The 15,684-nt window shown below is 40.7% G+C and overlaps 1 protein-coding gene across 3 annotated transcripts in view; it reads left to right on the plus strand.

The window, feature by feature from the left end:
- Positions 1 to 3,305: 3,305 nt before the first annotated feature.
- The window catches only part of LOC117153195 (uncharacterized), a 29,502-nt gene continuing 17,123 nt past the window's right edge, over positions 3,306 to 15,684 (plus strand). The window contains exons 1-3 of one of the 3 annotated variants that reach the window (XM_033326974.2): positions 3,313 to 5,354; positions 8,859 to 8,957; positions 14,639 to 15,291. In XM_033326974.2, the coding sequence (XP_033182865.1) occupies positions 5,150 to 5,354; positions 8,859 to 8,957; positions 14,639 to 15,291 (957 nt within the window). In that variant the 5' untranslated portion in view covers positions 3,313 to 5,149. Of the gene's footprint in view, positions 5,355 to 6,580; positions 6,644 to 8,858; positions 8,958 to 14,638; positions 15,292 to 15,684 lie in introns of those variants that run through there. The other 2 variants (XM_033326975.2, XM_076622702.1) reach the window with 2 other exon arrangements.

The following is a 15,684-nucleotide window of genomic DNA, read 5'->3' on the forward strand; positions in this document are numbered from 1 at the left end:
GGATCCATCGATCTTCGCGGATTTAAATCGCGAACCCGTTCCATCGTTCGCTCGAAGATTAGATAAGAGTGCGGCGATTCGAAGAAGCATCGAGTGCGCTAATGCACTCGTAATGTTGTTGACATTATTCTCTGGTTATGCAGCCTCGATCGAAAGACGTCAATTAACAGTTTCGAAATTGTATTACCTGCGCCCGGTAGCCTTCGAAGTTTTTAATCTTCCGGACGTGCATCGATGTTCTTTAGCTTAGTTAGTTAACGCTGTGTATATATATATAAATTTCATTCGCTTCAATGACTCTAGCGTCCGATAAACAAAGTCTTACGCTTTATCAGAAGGGATCAGATTGTTTTTAAACGGATGAAAAATATCGGAACAAGGGCGTGATCGAATCGAAATCACCGATGGTTCGATCCACTAGTGCAAGATTCGTCAAGATCCGGATTAATCGGTTTCAATTAGACCAATTCTTCCCAATTACGACGTATCTGTTTCCAGATAGCGAACGCTTACTGTAAAACGATCGTTCGCCTACCCGCAGGGGTCCATCTGCTTGCCTCTCTTTTTCCATCTTTTTTCATACGTAATCCTTCGATTGTGTGCTCGCGTCTGCCCACATACCAGCGTGTGGTTGTTTTACGAACGAGTAATATCATCTCGAATTATATCGTTCATCGCTGCGGTAGACGTGTTTCACGTATCGTTTTCTGTCCAGCGTGGCACGGTGTGGCGATAACCATCACCCACATCCCCCAATTGGTAAAGACAATCGCTAATATGTTTTCTCCTCGATTGAGGAGTGAGTCATTCCTCGTGTACGTCCTCCCGTCTGCCTCTCGAGGAGAGGATACGAGCGTGAGCCTACTATAATACCGGCGAAACAATTGTTCGACGGGACAATCAAGTGTTAAATTCGTGGCGCCAGCCACTCGTCTCCTGTATCCGGCGCATTGAACTACTTTGTCAAGGTAGATACGCGATTTGCTCCCTCACAGTATTCCTAAAGTTTTAGGATTTTTTAAACAGATGGTCAATTATTAAGTCGTACGATAAATATGTAATCTGTAGATCTAAGATTATACATTTCTAAGAAACTTAAATGTTAAAGACAACGTAAAATATCCAAAGCTAAGCTTAGAGGATGAAACAAACCTTCATGTTCTACAGAAATTCTGAGAGCAGAATTTAAAACATTTCTAACTCTCTCAGTATTTTTCCAAAAAATATTTCTTATGAATTTCTAAACCTTTATGAATACTTATACTATCATGTCTTAATATTTAAAAGTATCGCTTTTCCTCCGAATTCCTCATTCGTTTTCCCTGGAAATACATAACCAAGAAATCACATTACCTATGCTATGGTCTAATTACTCGATAAGAAATACATCGACCATGTGAATATTTTAACAAGCGATTAATAATTAATTTGTAATTCTTGTTGCGCTAAAATTGTATCAGCGCAAGTCAGAAAATGCCTGGTTAATAAAAAATACCGCAAAAAAGTGATAACGATATACGAGAAACTCGAGCGTAATTTGAACGTACTTTCGTTTTGTTTCAATTGATTTTGCATCCACGATATGCATCCACTTTACAAGTAATACTGCAAATCAGTTTGATGGATTCAAGGCTGCGCGTCTAGAGACAATACTTGACGCGATTCGACGAGGAGAAACGTGACAGTGTGAGGCATACTCGACGCCCGTCTCACCGCTCGTGGATGTCCATTTGTGTGCTGACGGATTAAGTTATCTTACAGCCTGTAAATCACGTCCGGTATATACTTGAACAAACAAACGTATAGGCAGGTTCGGATGAGAGCTATGTGTGAAGCGTACCGATGAATAAGAAGACCGATAAAGTATCTTGAAAACCGATCGATGTTTAATATGCTCCTGATATCCACACATTTTCGAGTAAAACAAATTCAATTTCTACAAATCATTTCTTCTCTCTCCATTCCTTCACTCGCAATCATAAAAAAGTTTGTCAGAATCTGTCGCAAAATTTACTCGAATTCCTCTTCTCATTTTAGCTCGCGTAAATTTTTTAACACACCGTCCATGTGTTTTTAAGAAAACGATTCCTTTTTCAACCATCGTGACAACCAAGTCTCGTAATACTGTCTGAGACATTTTTACCCCATTTTCTACCCTATCCCATTCTGCCCGATTCCTCGAAGCGTGGCTCGAGAGGACACCGCTCGTTCGCACGGTCTCGTTTCCAGTCGAGAGTTTTCCTATTTTCGCGGTAAAAGAGTAAGCAATTTTCTCCGAGAAGATAGAACGAGTTTGGGACCACCCTCTGATACTTCGGGGAGAACACACCGCGACAGGATGCGAGTGAGTGAGTATGATTGATGCGATTTGTCGTTCTCTCCTTACGCTCAACATCTCGTCCCGGCTTCTAGTTACGCCCCTGACGATACTTCTTTCGTCTACGGGGCATATCTTGCTTGGGAACGAACGTTTTACCATAGTTCAATTCGTGAATAGTTGAAAGAATGTTATTACGTTCCGACAGTGTCGTGGTTATCTTCTTTGGTGGCACTGATATCGCATCGATGATTCACCGAATGCATATTAGTTAAACTTAAGACGTCTAAATATTTTTATAAAAGGTGTGGAATTTGTGTCTGAGGTGTATGGTAACTTTGTTTGCACTTTCTTTATGCATAACTTCATTACATAAAATTTATTTCACCGATGATTTTGTTTGCATTCTGCTTAGCATGTGGATTAAGTAATTTCTCACTCCATCACTCCTTTTATTGCAACTTCCATTTACGTGTATTTTTAGATTCTTTAAATTATTTATTGATTTTTGTGATCAATATTTTTCAAATCCTTGAAAAATTAATATTGTATATTGGACAGATACAGAAGCTAAGGATTTTGTAGATATTACTAAAAGTCTTGGTTTCTAAGTGTTATATTTTATGTCTTTAACAATTGAAGAAAGACAGGTTTATTAAAGACTAACAACAGAGTTGTTCACCGTAGAACAATTGTGAAAATAGAAGTGGTACAAAAATTGTGAATGATTTTAATCTTATTATCAAATTGACCTGTGTGTGAGAAAGAGAGAGGGGCGAGAATCTCCCTCGGGAAACCTAGTATTGAAATCTATTTAAACAAATTCACACCTAACTAAATGATGTTTCGAAGTACGTGTTTATGGAAGGAAAGAAATTGTGCGTGGAAAATTCTTCTGCAGATAATCTGTTCTGTGAATAGACCGCAATAAAAGATGAACGTCGTAATCACTTAAGCTATAATGGATCGTCTTGGACGGATGTGTGCTGTCGTTCGATGCGACTCGTCAGTTATAGATCCAGAACGAAATACACAGTGCGTAACTCGGCGAAATTTCGATAAAAAGTGTCGCAGAAAAATGGTTTTGCAACGTGTCTTAAAAGAAGAAGTATTAGTGAGACGAAAGTAAATGTTCAAATTCATTCCCAGAGAAAATCAAATCCTTTAAATCCTCGAATCATCGATAATCTGGTTCTTAGTCTGTTTTCATACGTTCTTATCGAGTCAACAAAAGGAATTAATGCGGTGTGATTGATGCAACGTAACGACGTAGTTTCGTATTTTTTGTTCTTGCTCGTACCTTACATATAAGCGTTGATAATACACGACCGATTCAGGAACTCTAGGTCAACTAGACAACTAGAGAGTCAAAGCTTAAACACTAAATCTATCGCTTATCGATCACAAAATCCCGGTGAATCTCACGTCAGAAGTTTTATATCTTTATCTATCCAGATAACGAAACATTCTAAAAAAAAAAAAAAAACGCGGTCGACGAGTCGGAGTAATAAATCTGCTTCAAGCAACCCCCGGAGCGAGTTCTCCGCAACTATCTGTCGTCTTTAACGCATGTAGGTTTGCTCAGAATTCAGCAAATACGAATACCGCGGCATGCAGGAAGCGTACAGGAAACGTCTACACGGCGCATTTACTTCCGGCTGTGTAGGAAGAGCGCGCACAAATATCAATCAGTGGAGTCAAGAGTAGAATCAGGGTGGCCGAGTGGTTCCACATAATGCTGCAACCGGAGGTGAGAGTTGCACACCTTGTCTCGTGTCCATTCGCCACTGGCTCTGTACACAAACACACGACACCGTACCGGTCCATATACGTATCTTGACGCAACACAGCATCACCCACACGATCACCTGGAAAACGAATAAACATATCCACCCGTAGTGCCTACGCACGCATACACACAGCAGAGAAAATAACGTGTGTTAGTGGTTGGTAGCGTGCGGTGGCATCAGCTCTGGGGAATCGTCGTTTCGCTTGTGTATGTCTCGTGATATCCAAAGCGTGCGTCAGTGTGCGTGATCAGGGCCATGGTGAGTGGTTTCGTGGGGGTGGAGTAGGGAAGAAGAAGGCGTGCCTCGGAGGCGGAGTCTCCATCGAAAATCCCGGCATGCATCCAACATCTGTGTGGGTGTTCCTGCCTGTAGTGTCTCACTATCTTTCTCAGTCGTACTGCAGTGGATGATCAAGCTCGTGTGCGGTCTCTCCCCTCTCTTTCTCGCAGTCTAACTCGCGACTTTCGTCCGTCATCGCATGGGAGTTCCTCCACTATCAGACCCGTTAACAGCAGTCGGCGTCGAGGCACCCGCTATAACGTCTCTCACATCCCCGGGTGCTGGTGCTCGCCGTTCCTGACCTGTCCGGCCGATGGGCCGCACGGAAATCAGTGTCCTCGACAGCCGGAAGCTCGTTCCATTCAATACGTGTATCGTTATCCAACGAGCATCCCTTACAAGCGATCGGCATTGTCATCGACCGAACATCGTCAGTTTTAAGCATCTGACGTATTACAAGAACCTACGTCGGAGTTACTGGAGCAAATTTCTGAAGGCTGTTGAGGGTTCATACTTCATGGAAAGGGATGATTTTTGGAGATCGTTGAAGAGGAACAGTGTCGGTGAGAAGGTTTATTCGAGCAGTCTACGGAGCAGCGTGTATTATTGTTCGTTGCTGTAATAATAATAAAAGAAAAGATAAGGGTGCGTGGTTCGCTGACACCCCGTGGTGGTGCAATACGCTCCTTGAACGAGGGGCGGATGTCGTGTACAGTGAAGGGAGGATTGTTGTAAAGAATAGTGATCGAACTTTCCGAGCACGATGATGGAAGTGCAGCAGCAGCACTCGCCTGTAGGGGTGGGTCCTCTGGACTTTTCACGCAGGGGTGTCGCGGAGGCGTCCGCTTTTCGTGTTGTCAAGCCGAAACAGTCGGCATCCTCGCTGGTGCATCAGCAAGCGTTGTCGCCGGAAACCAATAACAACGAGAATCTTCAGGAGAACCCGCAAATTCCTGTGGAAGCTGAAGGTAAGATCTTTTATCCATAATTGACGCTCCAATTTTCTTCATTCAGTGATTCAACCCTTAAATTAACGAGAGGTCGGGATTTCTTCAATTGATAGAGGAAGAATTTTTTAAATTGATAATAGTATCGAGTAAAAAAATTGTGAGACAATAGGTTAATGTGCAGATATAATATTTGTCGTTCCAATGACCACCAAACTGAATTAGAATTATCGTGCGGTTTCAAATCGCAGTTTCGTCAGCGTCCAACCCCATTAAATTAGAATTTCTGTTTCTGATCTAGTGACATAATATCTAACGAGACACGACCTTCGATACTTCCATTATCTGTCGTTCCCTATAAACGGACACAAAGCGTGCAATTATCATCGATTCCAAACACGAGTTTACGTTCAATCCGCCCGTCATAAACGATTGTTGAAATTCAGTAACTAAAATCTGCGTTAAAACACTCTGTATACTAAACAGCAAAATGTTAAGGAACGAGAAAGAATGATTCTAAGCCGGTAAATTCTAGATTAAACGTAAAACATAAAATTACATTTCTCTCAATCCCGTCAAACGAGTTCTCAATTCGGTCCATTCGTTCAAGGATATTAAAATCTACGTTGAAGAAGACCTTGTGCAGCAAAAGATACAACTTTTATAAAAAAGAAAAAGAAGGTCCTAGCTCAATAAATAGAACCTAAAATTAAAACTAAACACAGGCTGTGGAATTGCGTTTCCTTCAATCACATCAAATCTGCTCTCCATTCGCTAGAATCTATCAAATGCATTCAAAGGTAGCTGCAATTTGCATCTAAACAGCTGTACGCTATAAAACAAAATTTCCAAAAGGAATGAATAATCGATGGTAGATTCTGAAATGAAACGCACATCGCAAAATTACAATTTCCCTTAACCGCATCAAGCGCACCCCGATCGTTTCTGCATTTCTCTCGCGAGTTCGCGTCTCACCCCTGACATTCATCCCGTTGTCGCCTGTCATCATGCTATCTATTACCTGCCTATTATCTCTGCACCGTGCCGTTTACGCCCTTGAATTCGCGCCGACACCTGAGCTGGCTCTCCGCGCGTGTGCACGCGTGTACGTGTACGCACGTTTGCCCGGTGCGTACATGGATCGGGACTCGACTCTGCACCACTGATTCTCCGTGGCGAAATGCATGTACACGCGCACGCTCCAATGTCTATCTCTCTACTATCATGTACGAATAGTTGTTTCTATGTGTAGGTGCGTGCGTGGGCGCGTGCAGGTGCGTAAAGGGCACGCAAGAACAGTCGTTCAACAGGTGAGAGGGGATGAACAGGCATTAGACGACTACCTTTACTAATACTGCTAATCAGGCTAACAGCTAACGCAATAATATCAAGCTGGTAGCGTGTAGGAATTGGCTTAAACGGTTTATGCGATAATTGCCAGGTGATGGGCAGGAGAGAGCTTCCTCTCCTTAAGGGTAGCATGCTTGGTGTCTCATTTACAGGATAAGCTTTAAGGGGGTGGTGACGAAGATTGAGACACTTCGATTCATTCGGTTATCGTTCTTGTTTATTAAATCGGCTTTATTCCAATGTAATTATTGTCTGATTAAATAAACTCTTGTGGATCGAATTTATTTGCATATATCTGATCGTAACTTCCTACTATATGAGCGACGAATTGTCGGTAGCTTAACTATATAGGTAATTATAGGCAGAGAATCAGTTTAACTTTAATAATAAATACGCGAACAATACACTGAATGACCTGTTTTTGGCTTCGGATGAATGTAGGTAGCTTTCTTTTGTTGTTGGACTGTAACTATCTTATTCAAGTGAAATTTGTTTGCATAGTTGAGAAACAGGTAGAATAATTTCTAGATTAACAAGTAAATTGTTTCCTCAAGAATGGGACATTTAAAATCTATTATCCTTTTGAACAAATAAAGGCAGGCCTAATCCTACTATATTTACGTTTTTCACAACTGAAAAGCAGGTAGATAATCTAAGGCTGGATTACCTCTAAAATTTACCAAGTCGATTAGAAAGTAAATTGTTATTTCAAAAACATTACAACTAAATATTATTAAACCAAAATCGATATTAAAGTGATCTTAGTATACACAAATGTTGCTGATAATAAAACAACAGTTAGACAATCCAAAGATAGGGCAGTTCTGTAAGATTTACCAAGTGAATCGTCGAACAGCTTGTTTTTTTAGAAACAGGAGATCTAAGAGTCAGAAGGTATCGATTGCAGCTTGTTCAAACAAAAATCCATCCCGCGGCCCCTAAGCTGGTTCAGCGCGAGTACCGTACGCAGGTGGGTCCCCGCAAACCGTCCCCAAGATTTTCCTTCGGAAATCACGCTATAGGATTTACCGTTTGTAGATTTACGAGCGAACGATAGGTCGAAAGAGGCAACACGCAGGATAAGCGTCGCACGAACAAACGCAAACGATATCGCCGATGCTCACGGGCAACAAACACGCATTACCTGCGCAGTGTGTACACATACAGTATCGATGTTGGTTTATACACTTCTAACCGCCTGGTCATCTTATCTCGACTGCGTGGTGTGCCCGCTTTATAGGAAAATATGATTTATTTCTGATAATCCTGCGAGAATGAGATAGCCTTTGCGGCGTGGCGTGCTAATCTTTCACCGCTATCTGAGATTATCCCGACCTGTACTATATTGCCCGGATTACGGATTTCATTCCTTCTTTCTTGCTGCTTTTCCTTCTCTTTCATTTTTTTTCTTTTCTCTTGATACGTGCATACCGTGTATCGACGGTCGATTTCAGACCGTTAGCCGGCCAAGAAAGCGCAGTTTTATTCCAAGAAGCATGCAGTTTTATTCCAAGAAGCACGCAATAGCAAAATCCAATTTTGATAAGTTGGCTGATTACCTGTTGGCATTAAATATAACAACTCGGCTGAATTTCCAGGATTATCTCGAAGCTAATTGTCGAATTTCTTTCTTTCTGGTGGATGATTGAGGAGATCTACTTATAATTTGCTACACGTGAAAGAAAATTGTAGATCGTCGCGTACTTTGATTCGATCTAGTATATAGTCGATAACGTAAGATTGCAATCGGCGGTGCAAAGTTCGAATTCCAGTACGCTACCGGTTTGTCGATCAAAAAGACCGGGGGAAATGAATGGTGGACGTTCGTGGATAGGAATGCAGCCACGGAGAAAAGAGAGCGAATAATGGCCAGGGCAAGGTTGATAAATAGAGAAGGGTCTCCCTCCTTTCTAATAAAGACGCTCTTGTCGAGGGGTTGATCTTTCGTACGGCCAGGGAATACCAAATTTGTCAGAGCTGAAGACGTCGGTTCACCGTTAGCGGCTGCTCCGGCGACGCGAATAATGATGCATGAACGATTCAGAAATATGCTCCATCCTTTCTTTTCCTCCTCTGGTTCTCCTACGTATTCTCACCAGGATTTCACGTAACATTGAGTCGAACTCCATATCTCTAGTGGCAGCATATTTCACGGCGGTCTTTTTCTGCTTTCAGGAGGATGCAACGTTCGTTTAATGTTCCCCAGACTGTGGGCTCCTTTCGGAAATGCTACCGAGGTCACGAACCTACCCCCTTTGCCCAAAAGTCATTCAGGTACGTGCAATCTCATTGATAGTTTCGAGGGTAATTGGAACAGATCTTACGTTAATTTACTTTACGTAGGATTAAAAGATATGAATGTTGTCTAGCCAATTTTCGGATAATTAGCACATATCGCTACAATATCAGATAAGAGATAAGTTTAAAGCTTCCTGATTTCGCAAATCCCAATATAGGCGACCCGTGTCACAATATCGAAATTAATTTAGTGATTAATTTTAGAATTAATAGAATTATCCAACGATACATTTTAATTATCTCAAACGTTAAATTTAAAAATTTATTTATTACATTTTTACATAATTTAACTGTAAATGTACAAATATTTCCTATGCGTATATAAACAATAGATTGCTTTTCGAAAAGAAGTAAAAATGTCAAATTTATTTAACATTCCGTGGTGTAGTGTTTAATAATATTCTATGAGTACTGTAAAAATTTCATTGCGATATGTGAGTTGAAATTATGAAGAAAACACTTAATGGAGGGTTTTACTGTGTTATCCATATAAAAAAACAGTGGGCGTCCATTTTGATCAGGAAATTACAAATTCGTTCGGTTTAATGGTGTTTTAATACGTCAAAGAGCCAGCTCCGAAGAAGGTGTAGATGGGCGGCCTGTTGCCCCGTTCAGCTTCCTCCTCAGCCCGGATGACGAGTAGTAGTTTTTATTTGTCGATCGTTAAGAACGACCGGTCGTCCGATGATTGGGATAAATGGTAGCACGCGTCATACCGCGGAGGGACATCGGCCCTTCTAACTCCTGCCGTCCCAATTGGAGCAGATTAGAGGCGCAGTACAGGGATTCGGGCCGTCGGTCCCTTTGTACTCGTACATCGGTCGGCATCTCAGTTCTACCTACCCTGAATTAGTAACATCTTGTCATGTTAAACGCTCGTGCATATAGCTCATCCTCTCTTCCGACTCCTTGGTGCACGTGGCCATTCATTACGTTGCGTCCACCTAGATAATCTTCAGAATGATCGACTAAGTCATTCAGCTGCGAGACTTCCTTGCTTCTTTAAAACGAAGACGTCTGTTCAGTAATTTATAAGAAACTCGTAAAAGAAGACTCATAGGGTGAGAATTAAGCAATTCATTGAAGTATTATTTTATAATATTTTAAACATTTACGGTCATATCGTACGCTTGAATTGTTTGTCCACCTGGACACGTTCGAAGTAGATAAGACAGTCAGAATCAGGCTTTTACGGATAAACGTGTCTTTAATTACAAATTCATACTAATCAAGCAGGAGACAGGTTTGATTAATCGTTGAGATCAGTACACCGTGTTGAAAATCGTATCGTAGACGAGTATAATGCATCGTTAATATGGTGATCGAGCAGCTTCGATGATTTATTTCTTACAATCTGAACTATTCTTTATTGCGTCTTTCATCTCGTAGTCAGAGATTTTAATCGATGTCCAGATACCCTCACGATGTTCTTTCTTTTCTTCCTCGTGTTTCGTATGATATTTCAGATCTTGCTACTGAAAGGCAGCCAAGGATTAGATTTAAATAGGTAGTGACACGAGGATGAAAGAATCATTTTTGAAAACCCACATCTTCCTGTCACTTGGGTTCATTGATGGCGGTCTTTGCCATACAAAAGTCGTAGTTTCTTTCGATACGTTGGTAGGCAGGACGGAAGGGGTTTGAAAACGGTGAAGTGTGTAACGGCTTTAATAGCGGCAGATCGCTACGCAGTAAACGACTGACGGACGACAGAAGATTAAAGTTGGCCGTTAACTCGATCTAATTGTTCCCCCGGCTTGGCCTTCCTTTATTAATCCACGTCCACAAGCATCTTTGGCATCGCCATCATTGTCATCCCTTGTCACGAGCCTCCTTCTTGATGCTACTTGCGGATCCATTGTTGCGTCTCTGTAAATTATCTTGCAACTTCCAGACAAATCGTGACGACGGCTAGTGCGACCAAACGATTGAATTCCTTGGAGTAATATTCGTAAAATTATAACGATCATGATTTGCCTGTCAATCACTCCAAAATAACTTATATTTAAACATAACGATTTATAATTTAACGAAATACAGTTGTTCTGCGTTATAAATGCGGACACATTTGTGACAATAGTATTTTGTTAATCAAAAATTAGTTACAATTTCGTTTCGTTAAAAAACGTTCAGATGTATTGAAGAAAATTTGAGGATGCTGCAGTATCCTTATGCTTCCTTTGAAAGAGGCAAACAACAACAAGGATCATTTTTGTTACGAACCTTTCAATTTATAAAAAACGCGTAAATGATTTCGTGAATATATTAAGAATTATTTGAAGAAAATTACATATCACAAAACTATCTATCGATTTCGTGTCCTATCTCCTTTGAATCAAGAAACGAGAATCAAAATTTCAACAGTTACTTCTTCCAGTTTCCCCATTTCTCTATTCCAGTGCGTTATAAAATTTCGATCAGAGGCGTTCTCGTAAAAGAATAACTTCGTTGGATGCGTTTCTAGAATTTTTTGCTTCGGCTCGCGCGCGCGTCGCGCTCTCGAATAGAAACGTAGCTGGCGGAAACGTGAAGCGAATCCTCCATGAGCTACCAGATGTATATGTACGTTCACGTAAATACGCGTGTTGAGGCGTGCAAGCGTATGCAAGCACTGCCGAACCCGGACCAAAGTAACCCATCTGCCGGACGGTTGCCACGATGGTGACGGTTTTTCTCGCCGGCTTGCACCGTCGGTTTTTACCGCATTCCAGCAGGGCCAGACGTGGCATTTGCGTAAGCAGTTCTTCCTATCTTGCCCCGAGTCACCATCTGTCCGGACTTCCTCTACCTTTTTCTTTTCGCTTTTGCCCCAGACTCGTCTTCTACCCTTTGCTCCGCGTCGATTATTGCCACTCTCGCCTTCTTCGGCTGCTCTCAGTTTCATTCGACTTTTTCGACCATATCCCGTTCAGATACTTAGGGTTTTATGAGAGATTTTATAGACTGTGTTCTGAGGTCATAAAGGTTCCGTTTATTTAGTTTGTCCCCGTGTTAATTCCGTATTCGATCAAATCAGAATTATCGATAGAATCTATAGTTGAAAAAAAAAATATATAGAATTGAAAAATAGCAATTTGTTACCATAATCGGGCATACATACATATAAACGTTCACCTGGATTAACGTAATCAGATGCAAATTAAAAACGAATTATAACATCAATAATGCCGTTGACACACGAAAATTAAAGCTATTTCTTAAAACGGGTTTATTAGGCTTGTATCTGTTCTGGAATGTTCCTCAACTCATCGATTCAATTACACTCGTCTATCATTTCAAGCATTTAATAATAGCTTAATCCGATATTTGCGACAATTGCAACTTCTGTTATTGATAAAACAGTATTAAGTAATCTAAATTGATTTATTTATCTGTCTCTTATCGAATACGATGAATAAGCGAAATATAATCGAGTAGATTTTCGTCTTTTCATATGAGCAGTTCAGGAGAAGAACATGACCAACCATATTTCTTTATCTTTTACGAAAGATTAATAATAAATTTAATTCGTTGTTATACATTTTACTAAATTTGTCTTTTTAATTGGTTTTGGAGCTGATCATCCATTGTTCCGACCTCTTTATAATCTTCAAAATATTTATTGTTATAATATTAAAGCATTAAAGATATTAAAACGTTGCTCCTCACCTTGATAGTTGTATGTTTGAATTTTACAAAGTTTATCATAGTTTGTATTCATTTTCAGCTTCCATATTAAAATACTCTTCTTTAGTCATAAAGCGACATTGAAATCAGAAAATTACCAAAGCTGTACTTGTCATATTTTTCTCCTGTTGTCTTCGTATCTTAGATTCATCCCAAAGGTTTGTTCACGTGTACTCATCCCTAATCGAATCATCCCCTATTTTAACTTCTCCCGCAGGATCGTGCAATTTTTTCTTTTTTTTCCACGAAGTCCTCGGCAGACTCGCAGGCGTTTCTCATTACATTAGGCTACTCTACCGAGACTCCTGACGTATTTTGATTCGATTGCAACGCCACCCGGAGACACGATAATAATCGGCCCTTGCAGAACGAGAATGGTGGAGAGCTTTAAATGCGATTAACCGAGACCGGTGCATTATATACCCAGGCACGTGACCGCGTGTCACGCGCGCGGATTATAAATATAATATACTGGGTGTACACCGTGCATCCTAGAAGAGCTGGATTGATATTGTTCCCCATTGGAAGGGTGGAAACACAGAACGCCCTCATTCTTCGTGATAGAGAAACGGCAATGGATCTTCTGACCGATGAAGGTCGTAAATCACTGCCTGAAGAGTCCGTTCTCGATTATTAGAAATACCAGACGCGTATTCGGCGTTAAACCTATCAATACATTCCGCTGATTATCGCCTTGATGATCGCTCGTACCGTTGTTGCTATTGTTCTGATTTAAATACTCACGTATGTGGCGATAATCTATCTGAAGTGTGATTATGAATGTCAACGTATTTGCTGGATTTTGGTTCACTTGTGATTAATTTTCAGAATTTTCTAATCTAGTATCGAGGTTCGATCAGATAAGATTCGATGTTAGCTAACGAATTGAAGCTTCGATTTTCCTTCGTGATGCCTCGTTAACCGTCCACTCCTTGTAGCGTACGGTTAGTAAAGGAAAAAGGACCTGGAACGTGACTCAAATCTTATTCTGTTTTACTCCTTCTTCCGGAGCAACCGAATTTTTCCGTCCTCTGATTCTTCTGTATTATCTAACTACTGTGTAGTGTTGGAAACATGTCACTTCATTTTTGATGGTCATAAAGACCTTATTGTTACACTTTTAGTACAGATTTACACGTTCTACATTCAGATTTATATAAATACATTTATATTATATTCTAGTCGTAATATAAATTATGTCTCACGGTTTTTATCCTGTATTAATTGTTATGTTAACATTCTGCGTTCATTACGCCCACGCTTAGAAATTCATGTATCATTTGGATTCGACGTAGTCAAATGCATTCCGTTTTCTCTTTTCATTGCACAATATGAGATGATTTGATTTGAAACATGAAAGTTTCCTACAGTAATAAAAATCCTTGTGCTTCATCTTTAGAATTATATAAGAAAAATCTATTACACTACGACCAATCAGTCCACAGTACACAGTACATAATTTACCGACCTTTTCATCGATATTTTATTCTTCGGACTACAAATAAATATTTTACCTAAAACAGGAGGCAATGTTTTTGTAAAGGTTTATGTGTAGAGGATGGTTGGTCGGTGAGGTTTAATGAACGAGATTGCTCGTTGTCGGAACCGGTGAATATATTTAAAAGAATTAAATAAATTAATAAATATAAATAATGTCGAGAGACGCTAGTACAAACGTATTCGCTAAGACAGTGTATAAGTCGTAAAATAGGATCGCTGATAATTCGTTGATAACTGGTTGATAACTGATCGACAACTGACTGTAATTCATTTCCTTGCGATCGCGTCCGCTTATTTATACTGATTGGGGGAGAGTCGGAAAATTCAAATTCGACTTTGTTCGACAGTTGCACGTAGTGGCGACATTGTTCTGCTCGGAGTTTATTTATTCTTACATTACGTGTATCTTAACGATCTTGATACTCCGAGGCAAAACAGCAACATGATTTGAAATGTTCTCTAACTCATGTGCCGCTGCATTTTCATTTCAGAACGATTGTCTTTCGGAGTGGGCCGTCTGGTGGGTTCCCCAGCAACAAGAAGTCCGTCTCCATCTCATTCTCCCTGTCCAGACTCTCCTCCGTCGGATCGTCGAGATGCCGAGGTGGACGTGGACGTCGAAGAGGAGGAAGTCGACGTAGACGTCGAAGAAGTCGGCGACGAAGACGATCGCGATGCCATGTCGAGTCCTCCACGCTCATCCACGACACCTTCTCCAACCAGCGTCGCGATATCGCCCACCTCGAATCCACCAAAGAAATCCGGTGACACTTTCAGCGTTTCCGCTCTTCTCAGGCCGGATCCACCCTCTGCCCATCTTCAAAACGCATCACCGCACAGAGACACAACGTCGATCGGTGCACATCCTCCTCCACCAGGATCCTCCATTCTCTATCCACCTCTTCATCTTCAAGGTGGACTGTTACCACCTCATCCTCATCATCCCCTTTCGTACCTGCATCCTCAACTGCTGCCTCATCATTTGTTACCTCCGCACTTGCATCCATTGCTACGTGGCGTTCATCCAGGTCACCCTGGCCTGCACTCGACCCACACCGCGCATGGGCTCCATCATCATCCGCTCGGAGACGTCTACAGCTGTGTCAAGTGCGACAAGATGTTCAGCACGCCTCACGGACTTGAGGTGGGTTTAATCGGATGAGAAGAGCTTCCGGGTGGTAGCAATTTCTTGATGTATCGAATAAAGTCGCGGAAGGACGAATTGCTGGTTTCAAGAATTGAATTTGCATGATTGTTTTAGAAAAGACTATTATCGTAAATACGATATTTGGATCTGTTGGAAAAGAAATTGACTAATTCCGTGGAAATTTATTTTGTGCATATTTTTCCATTTCATTAGTTTGGTATACAATTAATTTTTAGTTCTATAAGTTCATTTACAATAAATTGGTATAAATAATATTAAATTCTAAAGTAAACAAAAATACTATCTAAATATTATTGAATGGAAATATTAAAATGCATTTCTGAGAAATTTCTTTGTTTCATTAGCCAGATTTCATAATTACTTTTCACT

The sequence above is a fragment of the Bombus vancouverensis genome, chromosome 11, assembly GCF_051014615.1.
Source record: "Bombus vancouverensis nearcticus chromosome 11, iyBomVanc1_principal, whole genome shotgun sequence".
Classification (NCBI taxonomy): domain Eukaryota; kingdom Metazoa; phylum Arthropoda; class Insecta; order Hymenoptera; family Apidae; genus Bombus; species Bombus vancouverensis.